This window comes from Gavia stellata, chromosome 30 (assembly GCF_030936135.1).
Source record: "Gavia stellata isolate bGavSte3 chromosome 30, bGavSte3.hap2, whole genome shotgun sequence".
Lineage (NCBI taxonomy): Eukaryota > Metazoa > Chordata > Aves > Gaviiformes > Gaviidae > Gavia > Gavia stellata.
Genome location: NC_082623.1, coordinates 3,916,726 through 3,937,737, shown reverse-complemented (window position 1 = coordinate 3,937,737; position 21,012 = coordinate 3,916,726). Strand labels below are relative to the sequence as shown.

At 57.5% G+C, this 21,012-nt stretch overlaps 1 protein-coding gene across 2 annotated transcripts; it reads left to right on the top strand.

The window, feature by feature from the left end:
* The first annotated feature begins 285 nt into the window (after positions 1–285).
* Positions 286–4,591, top strand: TFEB (transcription factor EB). 2 transcript variants are annotated; one of them, XM_059831057.1, is made up of 8 exons: positions 286–492; positions 581–835; positions 925–1,005; positions 1,715–1,835; positions 2,032–2,088; positions 2,542–2,617; positions 2,790–2,937; positions 3,278–4,591. In XM_059831057.1, the coding sequence occupies exons 1-8, from the start codon at positions 298–300 to the stop codon at positions 3,716–3,718; spliced, it is 1,374 nt and encodes a 457-aa protein (XP_059687040.1). In that variant the 5' UTR covers positions 286–297; the 3' UTR covers positions 3,719–4,591. The 2 variants fall into 2 exon arrangements, with proteins under 2 accessions (XP_059687040.1, XP_059687041.1); XM_059831058.1 differs by lacking the exon at positions 581–835.
* The last annotated feature ends 16,421 nt before the right edge of the window (positions 4,592–21,012 follow it).

Here is a 21,012-nt window from a genome sequence, read left to right as displayed (position 1 = left end):
CACGCTTGCCGGGCGCGGGGTCCTGGCTGCTCCCTCCCCGTCCCCCCCGGGGTGCCCCGGCTGTCCCCAGGGAGAGCGGTGGCATGGCGGGGAGCTGCGGCAGGAGGGCAGACCCGTCCATCTGGCGTTAGGGCGATCGTCCTGGCTAAGCCACCGGCTGGTGGTGCGGGTGCTCCAGGATGTCTGCTCCCTCCCTGTGCCTCAGTTTCCCTGGCTGTTCCTGATGTGCCGGGTCCTCCTCCTCTCAGGGTCACCTCCGTGCCCGGCGGGCGCTCGCGTCCCACCCTCCCGTGCGCCATGGCGTCCCGCATCGGCCTGCGGATGGAGCTGATGAAGCAGCAAGCGCAGCAGGAGGCCGAGAGGGAGCGCGTGCAGCAGCAGATGATGATGAACTACATGCAGCAGCAGCGGATGCCGGTGGCCTCCACCCCGGCCATCAACACCCCTGTCCACTACCAGTCCCCACCGCCCGTGCCTGGAGAGGTCCTCAAGGTACAGTGCTGGGGGTGTCCCCCCGACCCCGGGGCCGAAGGGGTGCGGGAGACCCCTCGGGGATCCCTGATGGTTTGTCTTCTTGCAGGTCCAGTCCTACCTGGAGAACCCCACCACGTACCACCTGCAGAAGTCGCGGGACAAGAAGGTTCAGGCTTATCTCTCCGAAACCTACGGGAACAAGTTTGCTGCCCATGTCAGCCCCGTCAGCCACTCTCCCAAGCCGCCCCCCGCCGCGTCTCCCGGCGTCCGGCCCGGCCACGTCATGTCCTCCTCGGCGGGCAACAGCGCGCCCAACAGCCCCATGGCCATGCTCAACATCGGTTCCAACCCCGAGCGGGAGGTGAGGAGGTGTCACCAGGCTGCTGGGGGAGGCAAAGGTGCTGCAAAGGACAGAGAAGCCCATTGGCACCTTACGCCTTTCCCTTTCAGTTCGATGAGGTCATCGATGACATCATGCGCCTGGATGACGTTTTGGGCTATATGAACCCCGAAGTCCACATGCCCAACACAGTGAGTCTCTGATGCGCCTTAGGAAGAGCTCAGACCCCGGGCTGCAGGAGGGAGGGTGGCCTGGGCGTCCCGCACCCCCATGCTTGCCAGGGATGGAGGTGGCACAGAGGGGACCTGTCCTGCCACATCCCTGCAGCGATGCCCGGGTGCCAGCTCAACCCAGCCTCGTCCTGGGACGGGTGTCCCTGCGGACCTGGGGCTCGGGGAAGGGAGGCAGCGAGATCTCCTTTTTGCAACTGCAAGAGCCAGTTCTTCAGCTGCTTTTCCTCTTTAAGGGCAGTTGGGAGCCCTTGTAAAAAGTCGGAGAGACGGGAGAGGGGCGCGGGGAGGGACCAAGCTTCTGCTGCAGCGTGGGGGGATGTTGGTGCTCGGAGACGTTTCCCAGCCAGAGGCTTGTTTGGAGCAGCACCGTCTCCCGGGTCGGATCCGTACGCCAGCTTGAGCCTCCCAGTAGGATTCATCCTGCCAGGCCCTTCTCGGGTGTGATTCATCTGCCCTATTTTAGATGCTGGCCATGGGAGGGGATCAGCTGCGCCCTTTGAAGTCCTGTTTTCTTTGCTACTCTGATTATAGCTGTTTTAAGGGCCCAGGAAGACAATTAACACCTGCCTGGGCTACGCACTCGCATCCCAGAGGCCAAACACCCAGGCTTGAGCCCCGGTCCCGCGGCCCCGGATGGAGCTAACCCGCCTGTCCCTCTGGTTTTCAGCTGCCGATGTCCAGCAGTCACATGAATGTCTATAGCGGGGACCCCCAGGTGACAGCCTCTCTCGTAGGTGTCACCAGCAGCTCCTGCCCTGCCGACCTCACCCAGAAGAGAGAGCTGACAGGTATGTCCCTGGCCCCAGAGCCGGCAGGGAGCCGGCAGTGATGGCGAGCACCAAAGCTGGCTGGGGCTTCCCTGTCCCCATGGGTGGGGAGGGCAGCTCTGGGGGGTGCCGGGGTGCTCCAACACCAGCCCGCGATGCTCATGGGGCGAGATGCAGCCTCGTCCCCTCTGGGTGACATTGCGGGTCTCTGTTGCAGATGCCGAGAGCCGAGCCCTGGCAAAAGAGCGCCAGAAGAAAGACAATCACAACCTGAGTGAGTTCGGCGCTGGCTGCCCGTGGATGGCACAGCTTTCCCTCTCCCATCCCTGCAGCCCTTTCCTCATCACTCTCCATCCTCATTCCCCACTCTCCGAGCCGGGTCCCCCTTCCCGTCCCACCTCACCCTCAGGAAACACCCCCACAGCCCCCTGCCACGGCTCCCTCTTTCCCGGCTCTGCAAAATGCCCGCGGTGCAGAGGACACCCTGTTGCCCTTCTCGTTAGCACTGGGGGAAGGTCAGACCAGCCGGGACGATGGACTGGCAAGGTTGGCCCCAGAGGTTTCTCACCCTGAGCCCCCCGACTCCGGAGGGTCTGGCCAGGGCACGACGGTGGCTCCCAGCCCCACGAGCCGGGGACAGCAGCGTGGCCAGTGGGGTCTGCGGGACATTGAGCCTCTCCTGCTTCTGTCACCTCCTCACCTCCTTCCTTCTCTTCTCACCCTGCAGTTGAGAGACGGCGAAGGTTTAACATCAATGACCGCATCAAAGAGTTGGGGATGCTGATCCCCAAGGCCAACGACCTGTACGTATCAGTGGTTTCTGCGAGGCTGGGATAACTGCGGGTCTCGTGGGCTTGCTCGATGCTCGGCCCTGTGGCAGGCGATACTTGCAGAGGGGCTTTTTGGTGGAGCAGGGGTGAGGGGACATGTTGCTGGCACGCAGGTGGCAATCTCTTTTTCCATCCTGCACGGCAGAGACGTGCGCTGGAACAAAGGGACAATCCTGAAGGCGTCTGTGGACTACATCAAGAGGATGCAGAAGGACTTGCAGAGGTCACGAGACCTGGAGAATCACTCACGGCGTCTGGAGATGACGAATAAGCAGCTACTGCTCCGCATCCAGGTGAGCTTCCCTGTGCTCTTCCCTCCCTCTGCTCTGCTCCAGCCCCACGAGCAGCTCACTCCTGCCCTGCCGAGGGGATGGGCAGGGGCTCTCCTCCCTCTTACGGCTGCCAAGTGACCAGGAACAAAGTCTTCCGACAAACTAGCCGTCTGAGGCTTAGGTCACCACGGCGAGTGTCGTTGAGCTTTGCGTGGGTCACCATTTTCCACCCTTCACCTCCTCCACGGGCTCCTTCCCTGTGAGCTTCTCAGTCCCTCTGTCCCTGCCCTCCGTGGATGCCCATCTGCCGTGTCCCCGTGTGCGACGTCCCCACCAAAGACCTCCTGTGCTCTGTTGGCAGGAGCTGGAGATGCAGGCACGCGTCCACGGGCTGCCCACCTCCTCGCCCTCGGGCGTCAACGTGGCCGAGCTGGCTCAGCAGGTGGTCAAGCAAGAAGCCAGTGGGGACGAGGGGACGCTGGAGCCACTGCTGCCACCCCCGGACCCCGAGTCGCAGCCGCAGCCAGCGCTGCCTCCACCACCCCAATCTCCCTACCACCAGCTGGACTTTACCCACAGCCTGAGCTTCGACGACGGCTCCCGGGGCTTCCCGGACAGCCTGGAGCCCGGCCACAGTGCTTCGTTCCCTTCCCTATCCAAGAAGGAGCTGGACTTGATGCTGATGCAGGACACCATGCTGCCCCTGGCTTCCGACCCCTTGTTCTCAGCCATGTCCCCGGAGGCCTCCAAGGCCAGCAGTCGCCGGAGCAGCTTCAGCATGGAGGATGCAGACATGCTGTGATGAGGAGCTGCTCCGACGCTGGGGGCGAGGACTGGACCTTCAAGTTTGGTTAGTGAAGTTACAGGGCACTCTTCTCACAGGAGGAGCCCGTCCTGCTGCGCACTTGAATCTACGTAGGAATACCTTTTCTCTATGCAACGGGCGTCTCGGATCAAGGCTCGCCGGGTACCGCCGTGTCTTTCACAAGGGTTTTTTTGCCAGGAGCTGCAGCGGACCTTCTTGGCTTGCCATGGCGTTGGCCTGACTGCAGATTCCCCAGCCCAGGAGCATGATCTTGGTTGCTTTGCCTTTCAGCGAAACCCTCCCAGACTGTCCTTCTTCCGCAGGGTGCTGGCTCGGAGCCGGAGCGGGCAGGAGCCTTCAAGTCCCTGGGAAGAGAGGGACAATGCGCGAGCTTTTTGTCTGGCTTGCTGCCTCCTTGCTGCCCTGCTCCGGGAGCCCACGTCCCCAACGAGTCTTCCCCAGTGGTGGCCTCTGAGCCCTGCGGATGCTTCACAGTGCCACGTCCTTCCCAGTTCCTCCTTCCTCGGAGCACCCGCTGCCTCTCCAGGTCGCAGGGCTGGAGGGAGAAGAGGTGCTTAATTGGAGCAAGTTTTAATTCATGGGGCACGGGGGTGTTGTCCAAGTGAGCTGGGTCTGAGGCTACAAATTCAGGTCGGCATTGAGGGCTTCCAAAACACCTTGCAGGGGGACCTCCCTCGGGATTTGACAGCACCCACCACCCCAAAACCTCGCTGGCCTCTGGACAAGGGCTGCATGGTGCCAGGCGACCTTCAGCCTCCCTTGAGACATCCCCGCAGAGGTGCTTCTGCCCCGTAAAGCCGAGCTGCGGCTCTTTGGGTGGAAGGATAAAGGGTTTTTACACTTTTTTGGGGGGATACTTGTTGAAAGCGGATGTCCTGCCCCACATCTGGGCACTGAGGTCCAGGCTCTGGCCGGCGGGGACCAGGGGATGATTTACTGATTGCCAAACCTGAGCCGCCCACTCTCTGCCTTTGGCTCACGGGGTTTATTTCTCTTTCCAGCATCGCCAGCTCGTTCCCCAGCCAGGATGGCTCGGTGACGGGGAGCTGCTCTGGGCTCTGCGTCATCTTCTGCCTCCTCAGCCTGGCTGGTGGTGGGGAGGGAGCTGGGCAGGGGAGGGGGATGCTGTTCACAGGGAAAATAGTGCACAGATTTGTTGTAAAGCCCGAAGGGGAGCGCAGGGAAGGCTGGGGAGAGGAGATCCCCTTTGCGATCCTGTACTATAGCGCAGCATCACCCCCCCCGGGCCGTGGGAGCTGTGGCTGGACAGTCAGGAGCCTGCCTGGGGATGGGGGTCACTGGGTGCACCCCGTCCTGGACCGAGGATGGAGGATGTCACGGGGTTGGGACTGCGATGGGAAAGCCCAGGCAAGGAGGGACAAGCTGGCTCCGTCGTGGCTGGATTTGGGATTGTGAGGTGGGGGACAGCCCTGGTGCCCCCCTGGGGAGGTGCTGTCGGAGGTGAGGGTGCAGGGAAGTGCAGAAGGTGGGGAGGAGAGGGGGAAAGGAAGAGGGAGGACATGTCGGAGGTGTCCTGGAGCGCTGGGGCAGGGCAGGGTCTGGCCACTGCCCTGCAGGGGTGCAGGGAAGGGAGCGGAGGGGACGTCGGGGCGAGGGGCACTGAGCTGGGTGCTGGCGGGTTTGGGGCTGTTTCACCCCACGTGTTCACGGGAGGCCTTGGCATCCTTTGTGCGCTGCCGTTAGTGCCTGTAAAGAGAATAATCCCCCCTGGCAGGGCGGCAGCACCCCATATGCTGTGCTGAGTACCTATAGATGTGGGTGATTTGTGGCTCTGCGCACACCAGAAGGTCTGCGCGGGTGCTTCGGGGTGGGCATAGGAAATCCCTGGTCGCTTGGGATTATCGTGGCTATAAGGTGGTTCTGCTGTGCCCTCGCTGGTGGTGCCCCGCTGGGGTGTGCGCCCGCTCTGCGCCCCGCTCCTGGCACCAGCGGGCAGAGGACCATCCGCTGCTTAGCGCAAGATGTGGTATCTCCCCTGGCCGTGAGTAAACTGTTGTGGATTATTATTATTTTTTTTAATCTTTTGGGGTTTTTTTTGTTTGTTTTATTTTTCTTTTCTTTTTTTAATGCACTGTGCTCTGATTAAAAAATTTTACTACTGTTTTATAAATAAATGTATAAAAGAATGGACTGGAATGGAAGAAGAATCATTAAAATATATTTATTTACAACATCCCGGAGCGTTGCAGCGTGGGCTGTTTCTTCTCGTCCCAGAGGAGGGAAGGTCCTGGAGCCTGAAGCACCCAGAGCCGCCTTCCCCCAGCGATGCCCCGGCCATGCCCGAAGGTCGGACTGCAGCAGCATTCCCATCTCACAGGGGAGCTGCCCTGGTTTTGGGGGGCTGCTTGGGGGCTGGGGTTTCTTTTGCAGGGCAGCCTGGCTCGGTTAGAGGGGGGAAGCACTGATGTTGCTGTCATTGAGCCGGTCCCAGGATGGTTTGGGGTTTTCAGGGTCCCCGCTGCCCGTCCCTCTGGGTGCCAGCCCTGCAGCCGGGTGCTTCGGGGAGGTCCACAGCTCCCGGTGCTGAGCACAGCTGGGACTTGTGAGGTGCTGACCCATCTGCTGATTGCTTAATTGGAACCAGGCTTGGCCCTTTAATTAATAATAGTCACAAGGCCCCAGAGAGCAGAGCTGGAAGGAGCTGTGTCCCTGGGGCTGAGTGCTGTGCCAGGAGTGAGGCAGGTCTGTGCTGGGTGAAAGGGATGGTGGAGCCGTGCTGGGAGCTTGGGTGCGTTTCCTACCTGTTGGGTGGCCTCTGGAGCAGGCGTGGGGCTGTGGGGGGGCTTTGCTGCCCCCTCCTTGCTGCTGGTGCTGGCTTAGCATCACCCCTGGGTGCTGCAAAACCCCTTGGGGGGTCTGGACCCCTGGTACAGGCAAGCTTTGGGGCAGGGTATTCCCCACCTCCTGTTTGCAAACCTGCTGCAGGCTGGGGATGCTCCTGCCCAGCGGAGGGAAGGGGAAAAATGTCCTTGCAAAGTCTCCTGCTGCCCGGCTGGGCTGGGCAGGGGGGCTGAGCCTGTGCCTGGCAAAACTCGTCACATGCCATGTTTGCAGACCCTGTCTGTGCTCCTCCATGCGTGCGGAGCGACGTGCCAGGTTGCCGCTGCCCCCTGCTCCCCTCCGTGATGGCGTTAAATACACACACAAGAAAAAAAAAAGAAAATCTGCCTTAAAATAGACTTCCCAGGATGGAAAATCACAGGGGCTAATCTTGGAAACTTTATTAAAAGAAGAAGGAGGGGAAAAAGAGAGTGAGGAGGCTGGGGAGGAGAGAAAGAGTAAGTAGTTTCAGACACTTCAAAAAAAAAAAATTCCTGATTTGATTTATCTGGGGAGTGTGAACACTAAATAGAGAACAACGCCTGAAGTGTGAATTATTTCCTATATTAACACAGAGAAAAACTGATAGCCTTTTCATGTCAAGAGAATAGCGTGGAGGGGAGGGAGGGGGGAGAATGACATTGTTCAATCTCCGGGTTTGCTCACTCTTTATCAGGCTGAGATCAAAATTTATTCCCAGGATGAGGCCTGCGGCCCGGCTGAGGCCCTAGAGATTTTTAAGGGCCTAATTAAGAAAACAGGATGAAAATGGCGAAATAAGAGGGCAATTTACTTCTTGCAGAATAGGGAGATCAAATCAACTTATGAGCAATTAATGTGCACAAGGAGAGAATAAAGGGATGCCGGGATATGGTAGAGGGCCTCATTTTAATGACATGCTCTGGTGTTGGCATAGAGGATTACTCTGAAGGTCAGATGTAGATTGAAACGACCTTGCAGATTCTTAACCCTCCTTCCAATTAACAGAACCAACTCAGAAATGCAAAAGACCCTGGCTTGGAGCACTGTCATCCCTTTATGTTCAGAAGGGAGGGGAAAAAAATTTATAAAGGCGAGAGAGGACGAAAGGGGGTTTCCTTCGCTTAAACAGCAGCTGCTGGAGACGGGAGCTGGGGCAGGCGGGAGAGAAGGGCTCTTAATTACAGTCTGTGAGCCACCCATGGAAAAAAAAAAACGGGTGCCAAGGCTCCAGGTGGGATATAAAAGGGAGGGAGCGCGGCTGGGGCTGTGGCAGGTGTGATGAGCTGCGCCGGGCTCTGCCTGCGGGGATGGACGGAGCAGTGGATGGGGAGGCAGGTCACTGTGGCTCCTGGCACGGCCCCTTTGGCATCGCACCGGGGGGGGATTTGGGGTGCTGCAGCCGGGGGGTCCTCGCCTCTGTTCCCCCCCACCACCACCCGTGACACGCTCTCTCGGTGGCACCGCTGGTCCCACGCTGCCTGTGGCTCTTTTTCCCGCTGCCCCACGCAACGGTGTGGCTTTTCCTTTGGGGAGGAGGAGGCGGGAGGGCGCCCACCGGAGCGGCCGCTCCCCCTGTTCCGGGCGGAGGGGCCGCGCGTGTCCTGCGTGGACGGGACACCCCGCACCGGCGCGTGTCTCCGCGGGCTCCCGCAGGGTCTGGCCGGGAGCAGCGAGGCTGCACCGGGGCTGAGCAGCCACAAGAGAGAGCCAGACCGTTGCCGGAGAACCCGGGGAGCCGTCCCGGCCCCGCCCGGCCGAGGGTGCGCACCCCCCGCCCGCCGCCGGTGCCCGGGACTCGGCTGCGGGAGCGGAGCGGACCCCGGTCGCGCTGCTCACGGCACCGCTGCTGCTTCGGGCTCCATCCTTCGGGATGCGGGAAGCAGCCGGTACAACCCGCAGCTCCCCCGGTAGCTGATGCTGGGGTCTGCCGGTCCCTGAGAGCTCGTAAATCATTTAGGCTGGAAAAGACTTTTTGAGATCATCGAGTCCAACCTTCACAGAATCACTAAGGTTGGAAAAGACCTGCAAGATCATCAAGTCCAACCTTAAAAAACAAACAAACAAACAAACAAAAACAACAAACCCACCCAACACCACACAGCACCATGCCCATCAAGCCACATCCCACAATGCCACATCCACACGCTCCTTGAATACCTCCAGGGAGGGTGACTCTACCACCTCCCCGGGCAGCTTATTCCAATGTTTCACTACTCTCTCAGTAAAGAACTTTTTCCTAATATCCAGCCTGAACCTCCCCTGGTGCAACTTGAGGCCATTTCCTCTTGTCCTGTCACTCGTCACTTGGGAGAAGAGACCAACACCCACCTCCCCACAACCCCCTTTCAGGCAGTTGCAGAGAGCGATGAGGTCTCCCCTCAGCCTCCTCTTCTCCAGACTGAACAACCCCAGCTCCCTCAGCCGCTCCTCATCAGACTTGTGCTCCAGACCCCTCACCAGCTCCGTCGCCCTTCTCTGGACACGCTCCAGCACCTCAATGTCCTTCTTGGAGTGAGGGGCCCAAAACTGAACACAGCATTCGAGGTGCGGCCTCACCAGCGCCGAGTACAGAGGCATGATCACCTCCCTGCTCCTGCTGGCCACACTGTTTCTGATACAGGCCAGGATGCCGTTGGCCTTCTTGGCCACCTGGGCACACTGCTGGCTCATATTCAGCCGGCTGTCAATCAACCTTCACGCGTTGCGCTGGGGCTGACGCCCTCCGCAAGTAAGAGCATCTCCCGCTTGTGCTCTGGGCCTGCCGCCAGCATCCCCTCGCCAGGGCCGCTGCCCCATCTTCCCTCTTGGAATTGCCTTTGGTAAACCCAGGAGGGCTAAAAACAAACGGGCTGGCAGGCAGAGGTGCTGAGCAGCTGCTGCTCTCCGCAGACCCTGTGCTCAGCACCTCCGACAAACCGCCTTCCTGAGTTTTTAATCTCCCTGGGCATAAAGTGCCAGTAAAAGGTGGGGAGAGGGAAGGCCCCTGGAAGAGGCTGGATGGTGAACTGGGCTGCGGAGGGGCTGTGTGAGCGGGGGGTGATGAGCACGGGGCAAGCACCCGCGCCCAGCTGGGACAGGATCGTGGTGAGACACGGGAATAAGCTGCCCAGGGACATGGTGGAGTCACCATCACTGGAGGTGTTCAAGGAACGTGTGGATGTGGCACTGTGGGACATGGTTTAGTGGGCATGGAGGGGTTAGTTGATGGTTGGACTTGATGATCTTACAGGTCTCTTCCAACCTTAGGGATTCTGTGAAACCCTTTGATGCGCAGTGCCGGGAGGCTGAGCCCTGGGTACCGCATTCTCCAGGAGGATGCAGCTGCATTCCCTGGGGCTGCTCGGGGCAAAAAGTGTTGGGGCTGGGTTTGGTTCTGCTGGTTTTTTGTCGGACTGCAGGTCTCTGTTTTCAGACAAGTCCATAGAGAGCCGTGACTTCCCCAGCACCATCCTTTAGGTACTGCTGTACAGACATGTCTCCGATCCACCTTACAAATGCTGTTGGCAAGTTCTTTCTCAAGTTCCAGAGGATTTTCTACAAAAAGTTGTCTTGGGGAGGGGAAAAGAACTTTAATAAAACATAAGATGGGCTTGATCCTGAAGCGAGAAGGAACGAGCACTAGCTAACCCAGTCCTCAGCACTTCTGCAGCGAGATGCTCACCCGAGCAAGGCAGCGCTTCCCCAGAGACAGGAGCAAAGAACAGAGGTAGTGAGAAGAGCGGGAGATGGCTCAAGAGGCTTCCCCTGCTCCACCCCAAGCCTTGGGCTCTCTGGGCGCAAGGCATCTCCACACAGCTCCATGACATCCCCGGTGTGGGACCAACCAGACCGGCAATCTGGAAGCCATCCCCTGTCTGTGTGCTGGGCCGTGCTGAGTTTCCCTTCTCCCCCTCGTCTCCCTTCATTTCCTTCCTGGCTCTCGCCTCGGCTACTCCTGCTGCTCCTTCCCCACCTGAAGCCCTAATCCTCCACGGGTGACGTCGCCGGGGGTTGTTGTGGCAACAGTTGGGATGAGGTCAGGAGGAAGGGATGGCTTTTTCAGGTGGGGGAATAGGCAGCACCGCCGCCTTGGCTTCGAGAAACCGAAGCAGCTCTTTGCAAGTAGATCTTTGCGTGTAATAAAGAGGGAGAGACTGGAAAACCTCTGATGCCTGTCCAGAAATCCCTTCCAAAGAGAAGGGGCTAGGTTGGTCCCTGGGTGAGTCGCTGGCTCAGAAGGGTTACTCCCTGGATGCATTTGGCCTGTTGTTTTTCCGTCAGCAGCTTTTCAAAGCTATGGGGAGCCCTTTGGACCATGCGTGGAGCCCGTGCAGACAGTTTAATGGCTGTTAGGATTTCTGGTGCCTCAGCAGGAGTGGCAATGTGCTGTAAACCAAAGGGTCGGGAGAGCTGGGGCTGAAGGAGGGTGGCTTGCTGGTTGTGAAGAGGGGTAGAGACGTGCTGGAAAAAAGCCTTGGGAAGAGGAAAATGAGGTGCACGTGGAAAGTCACTCCCTCCTGGAGAAGGAAGGTCTGTGCCTCAGTTTCCCCACCACCCAGATGAGGATGCAAAGGCTGACACAGGGGAGGTGACCTGGCACTTGCTGCCAAGCCCCTGTGGTGCAGGTGGCAGCTCATGCAGAGCGGTGATGCCGGAGCAGCCCCTTCCTCATGGGATGCAAACTCTCCAGGCTCAAGCCCCGTGGAGCAAAACCCCAGCTCCCAGCTGGCTGCACACAGCCCCGCATGCCAGATTCGGCTGAGACAAGCTGGGGTGCTGGGAGAGGCTGAGCTCTGCCTCCCGAGTGGTGGGTACAGCAGCAGGAATTTGCACCCCCAAGTCTCCGCCGGAGCCAAACGGCCCCGCTCCGCTGGCCTTGGCAGGGCTGGGACTTCTGCCAGGGGGAGCTTTGGCCCGGGATACCCGATAGACTTGACAGCAGCCGCCCAGCTGGATTTTCCATGCCTGACACTGAATTTACAGTGTTGGATGCTGGAGCGATTGCTGGCTGGCTTGTCATTCAAGCACTGTCTTGCTGAGATCAGAGCAGCAGAGCCCTGTCCCTGCAACCAGAAAAGGGGACAGCGGGCAGCTGGAATGAAAAGAGCAGAGGCTGCAGCAACAGAAACCTGGGGAGCAGCGGTCCTGGGGCCCACGGAGGTGCTGGGACCCCAGGGAGGGCCAGGCTGAGATGAGCAGTGCCCCATTTGTGTCAGCGTTTAAAACCCCTCTGGGAATCCAGTCCTCTTGCACTGGTGGTGCCACACAGACACCCCAAAGCGACCGCTGTGGACGTGCTGGGACCCCTTCTCCCAACAAGCTGCCCCCCAAAGTGCTTGGCAATTTGCTTTCCCAAGGATGCTCTGCCTGGGAGCCACCCCGCATCCTGGTCCTGGGATTTTCCTCCTGGCTGGGAGCTGTGGACCACAGAGACCTTGGGGATGTGGGACTCCTTGTCCTGAACCGCTTTGGGGTCCCACTGTGGGTTTGTCCATCTCCCACGCCACCGCAGAGTCCTTTTACCTCTTCCCCCACGCTCCAGAGCTGGTTTAATCAGCTCATAGTTTTCATTTCATGCCTTTCTCTCGCTCCTTTTTTGAGGGGGCAGTGAAATTTATACAATATTTAAGCAGCATAGTGGAGTCCTGGAAGATATTATTAATGTAAAAGGGACAGGCTGGAAATGCACTTGAACCTGGTTACAATTAGAGGGTGATTTTTCTAAAGGTCAATGAATTCAGATAATATCCACAGGGGGGAAAAGAAATTTAATACCTTTTTAGTGAATTAATTAATTATAATATTATATCGGCTTGGGGTTCTTTTCCAGAGTGATTAAGGGAACGATCTGTCTTCGGAGAGGCTGGGGGAAGTCAGTGAGCGAACGGAAGACTGACAGAGGGAAGGGAGAGAGGGGGAGAGCCGGGGAGAGTTTAATGGGAGAATAATGGAGCCTTTTCTTTCCTTTAAAAACTTACTGTATTTCCAGGCCACATGATCCCTGCCTGCCAGGTCCGGACCCTTCCCTTGCAGTATCCCCAAAGGCCGTTGGAGGGATTATTCTGTATTTTTACCTTTCCAAAGCGGCTTTGGCTGCTTTAGCATCTCGAATGCCAGACACGGTGCAGGGGTGGCCGGACCCTCTGTGGCCACCAGCACCGTGCCCCAGGGCTGGCAAAGGGGTTCCTGCCGGGTCTGTGCGTGGGGACACGGGGTCCCCGGGAGCCCCCGAGAGCCGTGGCCTCGGTGCGGTGCTGCTCCCGGCCCCGTGGAGCCCATGGCTCCAGCCCTCAGTGGTACTGGTTTATCTGCAGCCTGAGCTGAAGCTGGAATTTACACTTTCTGCTAATCCAGCCAGCCCCAGAAATTAATTACAGTCTTGTACATTAAAAATTAACATAACCTTTCTGGATATATGTTCTTATAGCACAGGAGTGGGCCAGAGTCCCTCAGCCGCCTGTAACTGGAGCTGCTTTTCTTCTAATTCTTTCCCCCCCTCCCTGTTTTTTAAAGATGTGGACATTTGAGCTCATTAATCATGGAGCCTGGTAGCTGGTAAAGTTTAAGAGGTTTGTAATTGCGTTTGCTCCTGGCAGAGTTTGCAGGGAAAGGGGGGAGAGAAGAGGTGTCTCTCCTCCGTTGCAAAGGTTTAAGCACGCACCCGTGGGCTGGGATGGGAGGGAAGGGGTGCCCGTGGTCACCCTCGCAGGGGCATCTCCTGGCATGGGTAGGGTACCAAAAACCCGGCAGGGACGTTATTGGGGCTCGACTGCAGGAAAGATGGGCACAAAGGTCTTTTGCAAAAGTTGCTCTACAATCTCCCGCGTGCCCCATGCAGATGTGGTTCCAACAGCTACTTTTACTTTAGAATAAAACCAGCCTTTTCATGGGAGGCTATAGCATGTTTCCACTCTTCTGCCACGCCACGGGCTGCAAACGTCCCAGCCCGGCAGGTCCACGTGGGGTAGATACGAAGCTGGACAGCCGCGGGGGGGGGTGTGACTTGGGGTCCGGGGGCTGAGCTGAGCCCCGTGGATTCAGCGCTCCCACTGCTCCTCTCGCTGCTCGGCTGATGCATGGTAACATATGGAGCGCATGGTAACATATGGAGCGCCGGTAATGGGATTGCTTGAGACAGTTTGTATCTACCGCTAACGTGCTTTTAAAGCAAAGTCTGCGTCATGGGCATGAAGAGCATCCTCAGGCGGGGATTTGCTGTCTGCAGCATCACATCCCTGGGTTTCTGTCTCTCCGGTCTCCGCTTCCCATCCCGGGAGCCGAGGCTGGAGCCCTCTGCCTGACCTCCCTCTGGGTGCCTGGGGGAGACCTCCCAGCAGAACCTGGCCAGTGCCCAGCCCTGGGCGATGCTGCTGTGTCAGGGCAGTCTCCTGGGAAAGGGGATTGGGAAGGACCGAATTGTGATGCTGGGCTGTGCTGGTGGCTCAAAACTCAGGCTCTGCTGTATGCCATGCCCTGGCAGGATCCGGCACCGCCTCTGTTCTCCCGCTCCTCCTGGGGAAGCATTCATCCCTCAGCAAGCTCCCTCCTCTTCCATTGCCTCTGATGGGGCAGAGCACTTGCCAGGCCTTTGGGCACATCTTATCTTCCCTCCTTCCCCATCTCTGCTCCTTAAACCGCCCCCCCCCATCTTTTATCAAACCAGCCCTTTCATTTCTCTTTCCTTCCCCCTCCAACACCACCACCTCCCTCCCACCACCTCCCTCAACCAGCCAGCAACTGCCGGAGAGAGCCAGCTTGCTCCCATTGTGCTATCTTTGGGTCCTAAATTAAAATTTATGACATCTTGAAATGAGCAGTGAGGGTAATTTTGCTTCTGAGCGAAGATGCTAATGAGTCCCCTTAATGGCGTGAATAAGGAGTTGACGGGTCGTGTGTCACTTTGCGCAGACCGTGCTGGTGGTGTAATGGCCGCAGTAAGTGTCTGTAATTATACCCTGTCTCGCTGTATTTTGGCAGCCGTTGTGGGAGAGCAGGCGGCTCAGCCGTGTACAAGGCAGGGGGGAGGGAGAAGGGAAGGGGGGTGAAAAATCCCAGCACCTCCTGTGCTTCCTTCGTGCTCCCCGCACTCCTCGTCCCTCCATCCATGCGGGTCTGGAGCGGTGGCTTTGCTGGGCTCAGCTCCAGCGGGGAGGCGGGTTTGCTGTGGCTGCTTTGGGGATGGACTGTTCCATCTCCTTTTCTCCTCTTTAAAACAAGGTGATAAACCCACACGTCCCCCTCTGCCTCGTTACAGCCGGGGCTGTGGCAGCGTGCCCAGGGCAGGGTGGCAAAGACCTGTTGGACCCGAGCGCATGGGACAGCCCCGCTCAAAGCCACGGGGCGATACGGGGTCCTCACCAGCCCCCAAACGCAAGGTCCTGGCTCTGCCTGGGGAGCAGATGGGGGGGTCCCCTCCTGTGGCTGGCACTGAGAGCCCCCCAGCTATTTGACTCCAATGCTGTCCTAGTCTTTGCTTCCTTTCCATCTGATTTCATCCGGGGGCAGGGGGGCATTGCCCTGACCATATTTTAGTCCCTCAGGGTTTTTTCAGCTATTCAACATACCACTGAAAGCTTCCTGCAGAGAGACAATTAGCGTAGAGGCAAGAAATCAGCCCCTGTTGCTCCCTGGGGTGTAAAACCAACCGCTGTCACCTGGGCAGGAGCTGAACCCTCCGGTGCGGTGGGGAAATGGTCCATCTCCTAGAGATGCTCCAGCCTGGTTCCCTGGCCTCGCACAGGGATGCTCCCTCCAAGAAGCTGTGCCTGGGGATCAGGCCAAGTGGGACAAGGCTTTCCCAGCCTGGCACGAGGAGCTGCTCAGGAGCTGCCATTTCAAGGAGTCATTTTGCAGTCAAGCTCCACGCTCCTACATTTGGGACTCAGTGCCACGTCCCAAGTGAGGTTTTGCTCAACTGTGGTGCTTGGAGGACTGGGCGTTGCTGCCAAAAGCACAAACCAGCTTTCTGATGGTTTTTATCTGCCCAGGGAGATTATTCTGTTGACCACCTCACTCCCAAGCCCTCCTTGAGACCATAAACCTTCCAGGCCATGCTCGAGTTGTTCATTTCTTGGCAATACTTGCTCAGCAAGGGGTGGGATGGTCAGTGAAAATGCCAAAGCCCCAGATGTCCGTGAGGCTGATGGAGCCATTGGGTGTGCTGCGGGAGAGGGGTCCTACTCGGATGCTCTTTGGGAGTGGGTAGTGCTTGGTGCAGCAGCCTGGTCCACGACCGAGCCAGGCATGCATTCCCACAGTGCATAAGATTAATAGGTAAGACCCAAAATACGCGGCAACCAGCTTCCCGAGTGAGCCACTGCACTGGTGAAGTGCGTGGCTTTGGAGGAGTTTGCAAGCCCCATGGTGTGTGTGTGTGCGTGCTCAGGGGGTGGATTTACACACTTCCCTGTGTGTAAATCCAGGGGTTTGCTGGAGGAGAATGTGACAAACAGCAGCTCCTGTGCCCGGCATGGGATGGCTCCCAGGGGCGCATGGAAGCCGGCTGTGAGTTTGGGAAGCCGTTTCCCCTCCCAGCCGCTGTCATGGCACATCCGAGCTTGCTCCCTGCAAGCAGCCTTGCGCCTTCAAGTTGAAAAATAGCGAGCGGCTGGCTCTTTTCCTTGCGTCTCTGGGCTTGGGAGCCTTTGAGCCACTTGCAGAGGATGATTTACAAACTGCGGAGAGTTTCCCTGGTTTGTTTGTGTAGGTGGGTTTTTGTTTATGTGTCTCTTGAAGCCTTGAGAGTCCTCGACATATTTCTTCCTTTCCTCCTCCTGCCTCAGCCCACACCCTTCCTGACATGAGAAATTCCTGGGTGATCCCAAGCCAGGAGCACCGTGGGCAGCCGTGGGACCCCTCGCCAGGGCTGAGCCCAGACTGAGGGAGGTTTTTCTCTGCGCTGTAGAGATGCTGCTGATACGGGTGTTGGGGTGGGAATTATTCACCCTGGCTCTCCCCATCCTTCCTTCACGTCTCCTTCTTGCTCTGCCATCACCAGCCACTGCCTTCAGCTCCCTGGGGCTTTTTGGGACCCTTTGCTGTCCCACCTTTGTGGCAGGAGGGTCTGGAGCTCGCTGAAGCGGTGGCTTGGGGCACAGCCCCATTGAGCAGCACAGCCAGCACTGGTCCGAGGTGTCCCTTTGGGGACGTGCGGTGTGGTCCAGCTGCTCTGCTGTTTTCTGGACTGGAAGGACACAGGTCTAGCTTTGGGCACTGACGTGCCCACAGGCAAGTCGTTGTCATCTTTGGAGATAGCAGGGATGATTATGAGAATAAAAACATTTGGGTGCACAAAATATTACCTCTGTGGGTGTCGCATGCTTGCTTTTAAAAGAAGCTGGGAGCTCCTTGGAGGCGAGGAAGCTGCCTGTGCATGGGCTTGGGCAATGCGGGGTTGTCCAGAGCTGCTCAGCGGTGGTTGATGCTGAAAAAAACCCTGATGGCTCCGTGCTCCTGTCACCGTGCTCCTGGCACCGTGGTCCCGCAGGTGCCAGCGCTGCGGGGTCCGTGACGGGTGGCCCTGGGCCGAGGGATGGTTCACGCCTGCCCGGCGCAGCCCCGGGGATGCCGGTGGCTGACGCGAGCCCTGGCCCGGTGGGAAGCAAAGCTCTGCCATGTCACCAGCGCCGGCTGCCTGCAGAATCAATACAAGTGTGTGTGTTACAGGGATACACGCGACAGCGTTTTAAAGGACAATATCAATAAACTCGGGAGAGCTGTTAGCAGGCTCCAACGAGGGCTGGCAAGCAGGCGCTCCCCGCGTTGGGGAGATCATGACCATTGAAATATTGAAGTACTTGCATATAAACTGCGCTTTCAAGTATTTTTGACAAGGGTACTAATTAAATCTTAATTGACACTGCACTAATTAGCTTCTTAATTACATGGAACCACATAATTAGCAGCACACTCTGTGCTAATTGTTAATTAGGAAAACCAGGCTTTCCCCTATCCCCCCCATCCCTCCCCTCCTGTTGTCGCTTTTAACTAAAGAGCCTCTGGTGAGAGGAAGAGGAAGAAGAGGGGGGGAGGCTGCGCTCCCAGCACACGGCACTGGGATGGCGTGTGGCTCCAGCTGGGGGTTTGGGCAGGGGGACAGGGATGGGGGTGGAGGCACACGTGTTGATGATGCAGCACAACCCTCCTCCTGGAGGTGTCCCGTTGAAGCCCTACACCAGCCCCTTTCCTGCGGCTCCATCCAGGACAAGCCGCTGTGGCACGGGGCAGCTGCCAAGGGTGCTGAGTCCCTGTGCCAACAGACCACTTTATCCCACTCCACCAGCTCGGTCGGTCGTCCCCCCGTGGCCCCAGGCTCTCCCAGCCCCTGGGGTGCTGCCGCTCCTCCGTGGGGTCCCACAGGACGGGGTGCTGCAGACACTTCGTTCTGTGCTGGGTTGTGTGACCCCCTGCCCCATGACCGCATGCTTAACATTCCCCAAAGAGGTGGTTTTTCCCTTCTGGTGAGTCTGTCCACTTGCTCCCTTTATTCCTTTGGTTTTTCTGGTTTTCCTGCCTTGCTCCATCTCTCCTGCCAGACAGCAGGCAACAGGAGCATCTCATCTCTGGGGCAGCAAAGCTTTTCCTTAAATGGGTCCTCCTCAGCCCAAAACCCTCTTGGGGTTTCACTTGGCTGCTTGCTTTGTGGGGGTGAGGGCCCATCCTCCCCGAAACGGGCACGCCGGGGTGGCTGCATGCACTTACCTGGCTGGGTGCTCCCGGGAACCACCGTGGCTTTGCTCCTGGGGTCCGTTTTCACACCTCAGCTGTCTGTGTGTGCGATGGGCATTGCAGGGCTTGCGGGTCAGCGTGGGTCTGTGCCGGTGTTAGCTTGGCACCGTGTTTAAGCTCAATACCTGGTTTTGGTAAAGGAATTGCTCTGGATCTGGCTGTGCTGCTGCCGTGTGGGACCAGGGCTGCTGCATCCTGCACGCCGCTGTGCACCAGCCCAGCTACAGCGCCTGCTCCCCAAAACCCTCCGATCCCACTGGGGATCACGGCCGTGGGGCGATGCCCTGTACCACACGGTATGCCATGCCCAGCATCCGCCACCTTCTCTGCATCTCCCAGCCCCGAAAGCTGCTCCAGCAGCGGCATCACCGCCCTGGCCAGCCCACCGGTGCTCATCCTTGCAGCGGGAGCAAAGTCAAAACCCCAGGGCTGCAGTTTTGCATGTGTCTCCCTCTCTCTTTTTTATTTTTTATTTTTTTTTAATTTTTTAATAGTGCAGGTTTCCAGGAAATATAAAAAATGGCTTAACAGCTGCTGCGGAGTTCGTCTTTCCCAAGAGCCCGAAGGAGTGGGATGCGGAGCGCAGTGCAGCTGGGAGATTGCAGCCCCCTGTTTATGGGGGAAGAGGCAGAGGGGAAAAGAAAATATCCATATTTTCACCAGGGGGGAAAAGAGGAGGAAAAGAAAAGACAAAAAAAAAAATGAAGAGGTGAGAAAATTGCTCACATTTGACAAATCTTTCTAATTAGGGGCCAATTATGTCCTCAGATTCCTAATTGGGATTCCGGCAGGTTTTCAGGCTTGTAGGGTAATTACAGGCTCGTAATTCTATTAAGATGGAAATTTGGGAGAAATACCTTATCATAACATTTAGATTTTGCCATCTGTGTTGATGGGCTGCAGCTCCGGTGGGAAGGGGGTGCTCTTGCTCCTGCGCTTGGAGCCCAATCCTCAGCTGGTGCCAGCCGGCATCGCTGCGGGCAGAGCCCGGCTCCGGAGGACAAAAATGGAGGCAGAGGGGTCTGAGCATCATCTCAGTCCCGTGGGGGCTTGTTGGGGTCTGCGGGGTGCTGGGAGGGTGGGTTTAAGTGGAGATCCCCAGGGTTGTGCTGGGACAGGAGGGCTGGATGCCCTGTGTTCCATCCCATCCATTGCCACCACTGTCCTCTCGGAGCATCGCCCCGGTATTTCTAACCAGAAATAGCCATGGCAATCATTCTCCATCTTCCTCCTGACCCGGAGGAGGAAAGAACTCCCTTAGCTTCCAGGCAGCCCTGGTTTTCATTTGCATCAACCGTCATCTAGGTGCAAAAGAATGGAAAAACAAAAAAAGGGGGTGTAAAGTCCTTTTTGCTGCATCCAGAAAGCATAAAGGGGCTCAGCGCACCGGTGAGTTGCTGGGGATGGGGCTGGCAGGGACATGCCAAGGGGCAGAGGGGACCCCTTGCTGGCACGTCCGTTTTTGGTTTGGCAGCCAAAATTAGGAGGGAGGGAGGAAAAAACCCCTGGACTTTGGGGAGAGCGTTGTGGGTCCACCAGAAAGCTTTGTTTAACCCCAGCCAAAGCATTTTGTGCTGGTTCTGTTGGCTATCAAAAAGCAGGGTGAGCTTTACAGCCCCTTCCCCTTTCAATGCGTGGAGGAAAACCACATTATTTAAAAAAAAAACACCAAAAAAAAAGGCACTGATTTTTTTTTTTTCCCCAGTAGTTGCAATATTTTTTCCTCTTTCCCTGTTATTTTTTTGCAGAAGCTGTTTGACGTGACTCAGGTTGACAAATGGCTAGAGTTGCAGCAGGAGCACCCCTCGCTCTGCGGGGGGTTAGTGGCCGGGGGGGCACGGGGGCTCCGGCCGCGCTGGCACGGGGTGCCGGTGCTCTCAGCAAACCACCGATGCCCCCGCAGCAATCGATGCCTTTGACAGGGACACGTGCCTGAAGCCCCCAGGAACCTCATGAACAGCCCCAAATCCCAAATAAACCGAGAAAAATCCTGCTTGGACACAATTTCTCAATGGGAAATTCTCCCCCTTCCCCCAAAATCTGGGTGTGTGGTGGCTGTGCTCGCAATTGTCCCGTGCCTGGGACGGGCTGCTGGGCCACTCCTGTCCCCGGCCCTGTTGCAGGAGATGTCCACGCACAAAGTCCCCACGAGGGATGCTGTAATTTGGGGTTCCCCGGATGGTTAATGCTAATATTTTTTTCCTCTTGGCTAATGAAACCAGCTGCGGGTAATTATTTTAATCTGCGTTACTGGGCGGGAACGCAGTTTCTTCTGGATCTGCAAATTTATAACAACACTAAAAAAAGAAAAAGAAAAAAAAAAGAAGAAAACCCTCCTCTCTGTAAGAGTCTTGCTGCCTTTGATCTTTTGTGTGAGGCTTCTTATCGGGACGAGAGTAGGTTTACACCCTGGAAGATAGGGGAATAATACTGCACGGCGATAAGCTGCAGCCCTGGCTCTCCTTTGTGTGGCAAATTTGATAGTACTGGGAAAATGTTTACTGGGAGACTTTGGGAGAGAATTAGTCCCCAGCGCAGCTGAGAAAAATAATTGCTTTGCATGATAATTAAAGGATGGTGGGCTCGGCTTTGGCCCCGGCCCCGGGATGGGGGGGGAGGAAAGCGTTGGTTTGCTGGGAAGCCCCTCGGCTTTACAGGTACAGCCCGTGGTGGGGTGGCAGACGTGACGTGTTATTGCCACGGCCACCACCGCCCCTCACGGGGACACGGCAAGACCCCCT